This window comes from Pectinophora gossypiella, chromosome 23 (genome assembly GCF_024362695.1).
Source record: "Pectinophora gossypiella chromosome 23, ilPecGoss1.1, whole genome shotgun sequence".
NCBI lineage: Eukaryota > Metazoa > Arthropoda > Insecta > Lepidoptera > Gelechiidae > Pectinophora > Pectinophora gossypiella.
In genome coordinates, this window is record NC_065426.1 from 6,394,447 (window position 1) to 6,403,568 (window position 9,122).

The window sequence follows — 9,122 nt, forward strand, 5'->3', positions numbered from 1 at the left end:
TTTGCCCGAGATTGATTTATTTTGTTTGCCCATAGAATTTGGCGCTTTATTTTTCGCGGGAAAACGTCGATGTGATTTTGCTACATGTTGTTGTACACCTGATTTATTGGCGATTTTTGCAGAATTGTCATTTTTTGTAGTTTGTTTAGGGGTTTGGGCTTGGGTTTGAACATTTTAGTTGCATTTCCTTAAAAATAACATAGAGCAGCCATGACAGTTTACCAGTCCAGTACAAAATATACAGGGTGTTAGTGACACCGAAATGGGGGTTAATGAATACCGAAGGGGATGATTCAGATCATTCAGACCATGATTCTGAGTTGATATAATTTTTTTGTGTTTTTTTTTTAATTATTTTCAGTTCCCTACTTTTGCGACGGAAAATTCCACTTGACATCAACTCAGAAACATGGTCTGTATCATCCCTCAAAGTTTTCGTTACGATGTCACTAACACCCTGTATAGTATAGTCCATTATGTTGGAGGTCATTATTCCTTCCTTATCACTTTGAAGTAAATAGACAATTTAGCATTTATCAGCGACTTACTGAATATGTTCTTACTCCCAGTATATATTCAAACTCATGTATTTCCTTGTATATGTAAAGTGAAAGTAAGTAGCCGTAACGTGGAGACCCTATATACTTATTAGTGATGTGCCGGATCGTTAAAAATGTATATCCGCGGATACGGGTCTGAATACGGATATTGAGTGTAAAGATCCGCGGATACGGATACGGATCTTTAATTTCTTAAAAAAAAAGATTAAAGTTCATTTCATTGAGTTAAGTTCATTGAGTTGTGTTTCATTGGGTTAAGTTGATTTCATTGTTATAAAAGTTATATTTTATCTTGCTTTCATTATAAAGATCTATCTATCAAAATTTTTGCAATATAAAGGTGCCAAATATTTGATTTTAAGAAATAAAAACAATCTGAGTGGAATTATATAGTTTTTTATTTAATAATTCTACTTAATCACCTGAAAAAGATCCGTAAAAGATCCGCGTGAAAAATAACGGACACGGATACGGATACGGATTTTTCTTTTATCTCGGATATCCGCGGATACGGATACGGATATTCGGAACATCACTAATACTTATACACATTGCAATGTATTGATATTGCTATCCTTGTCTCGGGCGCATACGTCATCTGAATACAGAGCAAGACAAACAATGAGCCAATGCAAGATTGTCTGTCTGTACAGAATCTTGACAGTATATCGCGTTCGATGCGATATTTGAACTGATGATAGAATTGTTCCGGAATAGTTCAATCCGGCCAAGTACACTAGTGGCCAAAAAAGTGGACTCAATTTGCATTGCTGGGAGTTTGGAAAAATATTAGTTTTCTACAAAAATGATACAATTTTTCTACACAAATGCATAGGTATGACAAATAAACATTTTTTGTAGACTGTTTTTTTTGTGTGTTTATGTTATGGGCGATAGGCTGATCCCTTATCACCATAAGGTTCATCATATCCAGCTTACGACATCGTATCAACAGTGGCTGCAAGTTGTCTTTGATTACTTGTGGCTCTGCCCACCCCATTAGGGCGTGAGTTTATGTATGTATGTATGTAGACTGTTTTTTTTTAATTTATTTATCGCGTAGCTTGTACTTGTAGTAACATCGTGCTGCGCGCTTGTCCACTGCTCCATGCTACGGCTACGGGTTAGAACAACTAAAGCCCTCCTGTTCAGTACCTACTTGAACATTTTTCACGACTTCTGCATCATAAAGCGTAATCGATATTAAACTTTACACCCCTAATAATAAAGCGGCTATGAAAAAGTAGCTACTTGCATATAGTGAGGGTAGCTTTTCATAAAATTGGTTTTTATGTTTAGTACAAAAAAGACGTAAATTGGTTGTGGGGGTGAAGATGAGGTGATCTTTTCATGGTTTTATAACATAGCACGATGAACTAAGTACCCATATTTCAACGAGCAATAAAGTAAGAGTTAATAAATAAAATTCATCTTTCTTATTATTATTTTTATGTCATTTCCATATCTCGGTGCAATGGAGTCCCGGACTTTTGGAAGATGTGTGTGGGGTCGAATCCAACACGTAGAGGCCCTTTAAGGCAATTTAGTCTAAATCAAATCAAATTAAATATCCGTTATTGCATACAAACAAAACATACAAATCTTATTTAACAACAGTACAAATGGGCGGCTTTATTGCTCTGAAGCAATTTCTTCCAAGCAACCACAAAATGTTTGTTTATTATTATTATTTTTAACAAGTACTTAAGCAATGAAGTATGTGAACAAGAAAAACAGGATACAAACTATATATTATAATATATCTCTATATATATATCTCTAACAGTATATAATTAATAATACACCCAGTCCTCACCAGCTAATTATTTTTAACAGGTATTAAATTCGCGAACTTTTGAAGAGAGGTGGGTGCACTGCAGTAATCTATCTGGGGGAGGCTGCAGACGGAGCTTCCTTGGTCCCAGACACTCTGCACCAGCGCCTGTACACTTGGACACTGTAATTCATAGGCCACCAGCTGTCCTAGAGGATTTCTCATGCAGAGGATAAACTTGGAACAATCAGCAGGGTGCGGTGCGAACCCTTCCGAGGTGCAAAGCTCTCCCGGAACAGGTATTTCAGTTGTAACAGTTGGTATTTCAGTTGTCGGGTTCTCTGTCAACAGAAACATACCCATGTAAAGTCACGCCTGTTATCCGGCCAAGTAGTGAATGCCATTTAAAGCAAAGGGGTAGGCAGAAGGGTATAGAATTACAACTCTTACACGCACTCCTAGCTAGCTATGTCTATGTAACAGGGGGCAATCCTATTGCCATTAACCGGGCACTAATCCAGGAAAGCACGTGATATCTACTACTATGATTCAAACAAAAATTCAAACATTACAAAGTCATAAAAGTCCAATTCAGAGGTTTAGAACCCGAGCCGAGATTCGAACTCCTAGACACTACGATGTATATCAAGTATTCTCTGGCTTTTAGTATCTATTACCTAATCAGATCTGTGACCAGGCTATCAGAGATTTAATTACAACAAGTCACTTCAAAAAAGAAACGTCCGTTTGTGGCAGAGTGCAAACTCTGCACCACACCCCGGACACTTCATACAAACACCCTCGTTTTACACAGACCCTGCACATTGACATTATCGTACACGCGCACCTGTGTATGTGACGTCTGACACCATACGATTCAAGTCTAAACTATGTTCGAGGGGGGTGAGGTAAACCTAGCTGAGACGCTGGTGCGGAGCGGAGATTTGCCGTTCTATACGGAGTATTATTCCTTATTCTATGCTCTGCACATACAGGCCTCTCCTTTTTACCGTCAATCATTTTAAATTTCGAAATTCTCATTCCATTTCACAATTCCTTTTATTCTGCTCTAGAATACAGGTTGGAGGGGATGTTCGTACCGCATAAAATCCAAGTCTATGGTCTTACCTGTAACTTCCTCTGTCGTATGTTCCTCTTCAGTCGTAACCTCGGTGTAACCTGCAGATATAGCCTCATTGACAGCCCTCAACAACGGGTATGTGAGGACACCAGAGCGAAAATCGTCAGTGTCCAAAGTCCAGAATAATACCCCAGCTATCTGCTTCCTCAGAGCATATTGGGCCTTTTTAGCCAACGATTCAGGACTGTCAATGGACACCCATCTACGAGTATCAACGTAATACGGCACCTCTGCAAACTCATCGAAGTGTACCCTCCATGTTCTTCCTACAAACAAATCGTAGTCATGCTGAAATGAAATAGCATGAGTTTAGTGTACCTTTTTTTCGACGTGACATATTGTAAATTTGCAGCATTATATGGGAAGCGTTGAGTGCTCTCACCCGGTACACAATTTGAAACAACATCCCTGTTTTTTTTTTTGACGTGACTTATTGTACATTTGAGTATTTAATGGCTGGACAAATGGGGAGCGCTGAAGGCTCTCACCCGGTACAACGTTTAAGACAACGTGCCTGAGGGTGCCCAGTTGGGCGCGAACCTCGGCTCAGGGCGTCGTCTGAGAGGAAAAATATTTGAAAGAATTAATCGACCGTCGATAGCGATAAGCGCTGATTGACGGAAATCGTCGACCACGGCGGGTCGCTTTCGGGGTCCTGAAGTGAAACAGCCCTGAAGGTGCCCTGTTGGGCGCGAGGCTCGGTTCAGGGCTCAGTTAGGCCCTTTTATGTCTATTCTCATTATTGTTTTATTTCTATTGTCAATTTATGAAAATCTTAAACGATGTTATTGTCTCGTTCTGGTGTGTGAAGTTTTTTCATAAGAAACAATTTATATTCTATTCTATTTTATTTAACGATGTGTTTGGCGTCTCGATTCGTGCGATTAACATGATGATGATGATGTCCTCCCAGACGTGTCCGTCGAAAGCGACACCCTTAGTTAGTGTTTGCCTGGGCCCTTGCATGGCGAGTTACATACAACGTCAATGAACCGCGATCGAATCGCCTTGCAACTTGGCTAACCCCTGCATTATAGTGTTGCCCATCAAGCCACTATCGATTTCCAATTTATAAACTATCGATAGTTTAAAAAAAAACAATACTATCGATAGTCCGCCAAATTACTAAAATTAATTTAGTGTTTTTTTTTTTAAGAACGTCTAGGGCCCTGTGCCGTCGTTTTTCTTGCAGCTTCTTTTCCCCGGCTATACAGGTTGTGAGAAGCTGTAGATAGTAGTTTTAGGCGGATGAGACGTTCGTTATGTAAACATCGACGATTCAAAGTGTTACCTACTGAAGAAATAACTACTAACATATTTTTGAGTTTTAATTTGAAGATGATTTCAAGGTCCACTATGGATAGTTCGGCAACAGTGCTGTATGGCTCTTACCTCATAATAGGAAACGAATCCAGGGATCTCAGTCTCCATCCCAGAATGGCCCAGTCCAGCGCTGGGCGCACCAACTTTGTACAAGTCTTCGTCTACCAAAGTATAAGTCCTACCAAAGGACGACAAACCGATAACTACTTTGTTTGCGGGGCAACCTGAAAAATATCAAACCGAATCATAATCAGACATAACACATGGATATTGTACAACTAGGCGGTATTATTGCTCTGAGCAACTTCTTCCAAGCAACCACTACCAGGAAACAAACATTAAACACTGGATGCGGGATGGTGCAATAAGAAATAAATAAAAGTAAACTAAAGTTAATATAATAAATGTAATAAGTCTGTCCGTCCCGGTCTCTCCTCAATCAACTGGGGGCAGGGATTTGGAGCATACTCCACCACGCGACTCCAGTGTGGGTTGGTGGAGGTGTTTTATGGCTAGTAACCGTTGGGGCTTCGCGTGTCCTCTTAATCAGAGAAACGAACCTCCAGAAATGCATAGTCGTATATGTTTTATATTACCTTGTTTAAGAAAATATTCTAGAGTACTATCAACAGCGTCTTCCCCATTGGCAGCGTGGAGGGGAGAATGGTGCCCTGTAATATTCTTCCAAGGTCCATGAAGGTCAAATGTTTTCAGTCCAACTATGTGAAAATTTCTGAGAAAGAAAATAAAACGAAACTTGAAACAGGTACTTATGCTTCGATAGTTTGGACACATGACCGGATCTACCTATGGGCTGATTGGGCTGCAGCCCAGGGCCCCGGGGTTACAAGGGGCCCCCAGATCCCGCTAAAAAGTAGACCATAATTTGAAAAAAAAAAAAATGTCTGTTAAAATATTTTTTGCTATTAGTTGAGTATTAAGATAGGCCCCCAAGTAGTTTTAGCCCAGGGCCCCACAAATTCACGATCCGGCCATGTTTGAACATGTGGATAGAATGAATGGAAGGAGATTCATGTCACAGATTTATGAGCCGAGAAACAAAGTCTAACTGCTGGAGACGGAGGAGGAAAATACGGACATAGGTAACCTACTAACATGCGCAAAAGTTATCGATCGATACAATAAATACTGTCGACATCGATAAGTTTGTTTTTTTCTCTAGCAGACAAGGAAGCAAGAGAAGTGTGTCAGGATCGAAGCAAATGGAATTCTATGGTATCTGCTTACCCCGGTGGGAAATAGGCGTGAGTTTATATACGTATGTATGTATGTTTTTTTCTCTAACATGCCTGCCACGTGATTTTGTTCATATTTTGACAGAACGACAGAACTTATTTGGGTTCACATATTAGCACCAATCGACAAAATGACATAATTATATCGTCAGAATCGATGAAATGACCGTGACAAAATATTATCACGCTGCGCATGTTAGTCCTACAGGACGATTTAAGGTCTAGGCCAGGAGTTTTTTTAAAGAACGTCTAGGGCCCTGTGCCGAGGTTTTTCTTGCAGCTTCTTTTCCCCGGCTATACAGGTTGTGAGAAGCTGCAGTAGTTTTAGGCGGATAAGACGTTCGTTAGGTATGTAAAATTGACGATTCAAAGTGTAACTATGTTACCTACTGAATAAAGATATTTTTGAATTTGAATTTTGAATTTTTTTACGTACTCTTAGCTGCCGACTATGGTCTAGATTTGATGTAGGTTACGGTTAAGTTACGATAGATTGATAGACTATCGAAATTTTGATTTTAATTATGATAATAATCGCGTAAACTTAAAAGAATTTGTAATTTAATTACTACAGTTTGTGCGCAAGTTGTAATCATGTGAGCAGAAGTTTTTAGCTTAATTATTATAATCACCTGCAAAAAGTTGCTACGTCATAACCGACCAGATTCTTCGAATTTACCGATGTATACAACAGCAGACCATATGCGTCGTAGTTTACTTTTAATCTAGTGAGGTATTCAAAGAAACTGTCGCTGGTTGATTCTCCCCAATTTAAATTCAATCCATCGAAGCCGTAGTCACCGAGGAAACGTATAGAGGATCCGATCAACCATTGGGTTCGGTTTCGTGCTATCTGAAAAGGTAAAAAAGGTAAAGAAAAAAAAGAAGAAAATAAACAGAAAGGTAAAGTAAGGTTGCGGACGTGAGTCTACAAACAACTAGCAATTTATACATAACATCAGTTATGCGATGATCCGGGTTTGGGGGGGAGTCAGGATGACAAGGCGACAGGTCAGGTCATGGGTGGCCACTGCAATTTTATCTATTTCTCCACAGAAATAGGTTGTCAGCGACCTGGTCACCTGGTGATAAAAGCTGGATCCACTCCTGACAATAGTCTAAGTAATTTGAAACATGAAATAACTTTATTTCTTTCATATTTTTCTATATACTATTAAGTATAACCTCACGAAACATTGTAAACTTACCTACAAGGTACTAGGTAGATATATGCCTTATATAATAAAAAAACACAAGATCTTACTATAGTATCCACATCGATAGACAGAAGTGTTTTCAAATGCGGATGGTCTTTCTTCAAAGCATTTACTTGCCCGTAAAAATCTGAAAAGAAAATAGGATACCTAAAGTACAAAAACTGTCAGTACCCTGAGAAAGTGAGTAGGTAGGTGGTAAGTAGGTGACAGGAAGGTGGTAAGTAGGTGGTAGGTAAGTGAGTGATAAGCTGGAAGGTATCTCTCTCTTACCTACCACCTACTTACCACCTACCTGTCACCTACTTACCACCAGTCACTGCGGCGTTCTCGCATAATTAAAAATCTTTCATTTTCTATAGGTAAACTGTAATCTTTACTAACCTCTTCCCTCAGGTAAATCCAGGTCCGGATCTAGGGAAGTCACAAATCCATTTCTGTCAATCCCAGCAGACATGTACACTACATGAGTGCACAGGGTCGGATCTATGCGTTCAATGTCAAATTTACCATAACCCCGTACATAAGCTGCTTGTGAATTAAAGTAACAGATAATATGCTCTGAAAATAGAAAAAAAAATAAAGTTTACACCCTACTCGTACTCGTACAGCTACTTGTACGTACTTGTACAGTCATGAGCAATATAATGTACCCACTTTAGGACTCTGTCGCACTAACATATTTGACATTTAGTGAGACTTATAGTTCAATTTGTCAAAAAAGTTAATGTGATATAGGTAGTACCAAAGTGTATACATATTAATGCTCGTGACCATTAAACGTTGTACCGGGTGAGAGCCTTCAGTGCTCCCCATTTGTCCGGCCAAGTAGTTAATGGCATTTGCGGCAAATCTACAATAATTCACGTGAAAAAAAAGATAGGTACCTTAATCATGTAAGCGAATGAAATAATTACAAATCACGGAAATAAAAACTTACCATCATTTTCACTCGCATTTATATTTACTGCATTTAAAATTGTGTAAATGAATAGGAATATTTTTATTTTGAAATACATTTTTCATTTGCAAGCAATATTAATTAGGTACTACACTACCTACTTATTACTTCAATCAACACGCAAAAATAAATATTGACTTTACTACTTATACTCGGTTTTATCTATTAATTGACTTTCGATCAGTCTTTTGTTATCTACATTACTAAGTATTTCAATTTGTTTATGAGACAAACACTTGTAAGGACCTATTTATAAACAAATATAAGTATATTACATCAATGGCTATAAATAATACATTAGTATAGATATATCTATTCTTCAATTAACCATGAGATAGGTACTTATCTTTTGAAGTACCTAGTAATAGTTATAAAGCAGGTAAGTACACTTATCGGAGTAGATGTCGAAGGTGTGAGTGGTGTGACCTATCATTATAATCTTCTTCTATCGTGTGGGTTGATGAGGTTGGTAATTCACCTCACAATATAGGCTGGGGTCAGGGTTATTATTGAGCCGCCAAAGTCCCCTGACATGGCTTATGTAACGACCACTTACTTATATACGTGCCTTCCGAAGCACGGATCATCTTACTTTATGGATAATCAGGTAACCAGCCTGTAATGTCCTAACCAAACTAGGAATCACAAAGCGATTTTTGTTATATGTCCCCACCGGGAGTCGAACCCGGGACCTCCGGATAGTGAGCCCAACGGTCAACCACTAGACCACGTAGGCCGTTTTAATTTACAGTTATCATTACAATGTTTGTATACATATGCCAGTAGCTAGCACACTCAATCCTTGCATGCTATTGCTACTTTCTTTTGTATAATGTTAACTGGTGTGCTTGTACCTGGCATGCAAGTAAATTACACTAGGTAGGTACTAACAT

General features: G+C 38.8%; 1 protein-coding gene across 1 annotated transcript; it reads right to left on the reverse strand.

The window, feature by feature from the left end:
- Positions 1–1,623: 1,623 nt before the first annotated feature.
- LOC126377547 (chitinase-3-like protein 1) lies at positions 1,624–8,358 on the reverse strand. Its single transcript, XM_050025343.1, has 8 exons — positions 8,209–8,358; positions 7,653–7,829; positions 7,319–7,398; positions 6,687–6,907; positions 5,395–5,531; positions 4,868–5,022; positions 3,463–3,763; positions 1,624–2,675 (listed from the first exon to the last, which is right to left on the reverse strand). The coding sequence occupies exons 1-8, from the start codon at positions 8,285–8,287 to the stop codon at positions 2,380–2,382; spliced, it is 1,446 nt and encodes a 481-aa protein (XP_049881300.1). The 5' UTR covers positions 8,288–8,358; the 3' UTR covers positions 1,624–2,379.
- Positions 8,359–9,122: the final 764 nt, after the last annotated feature.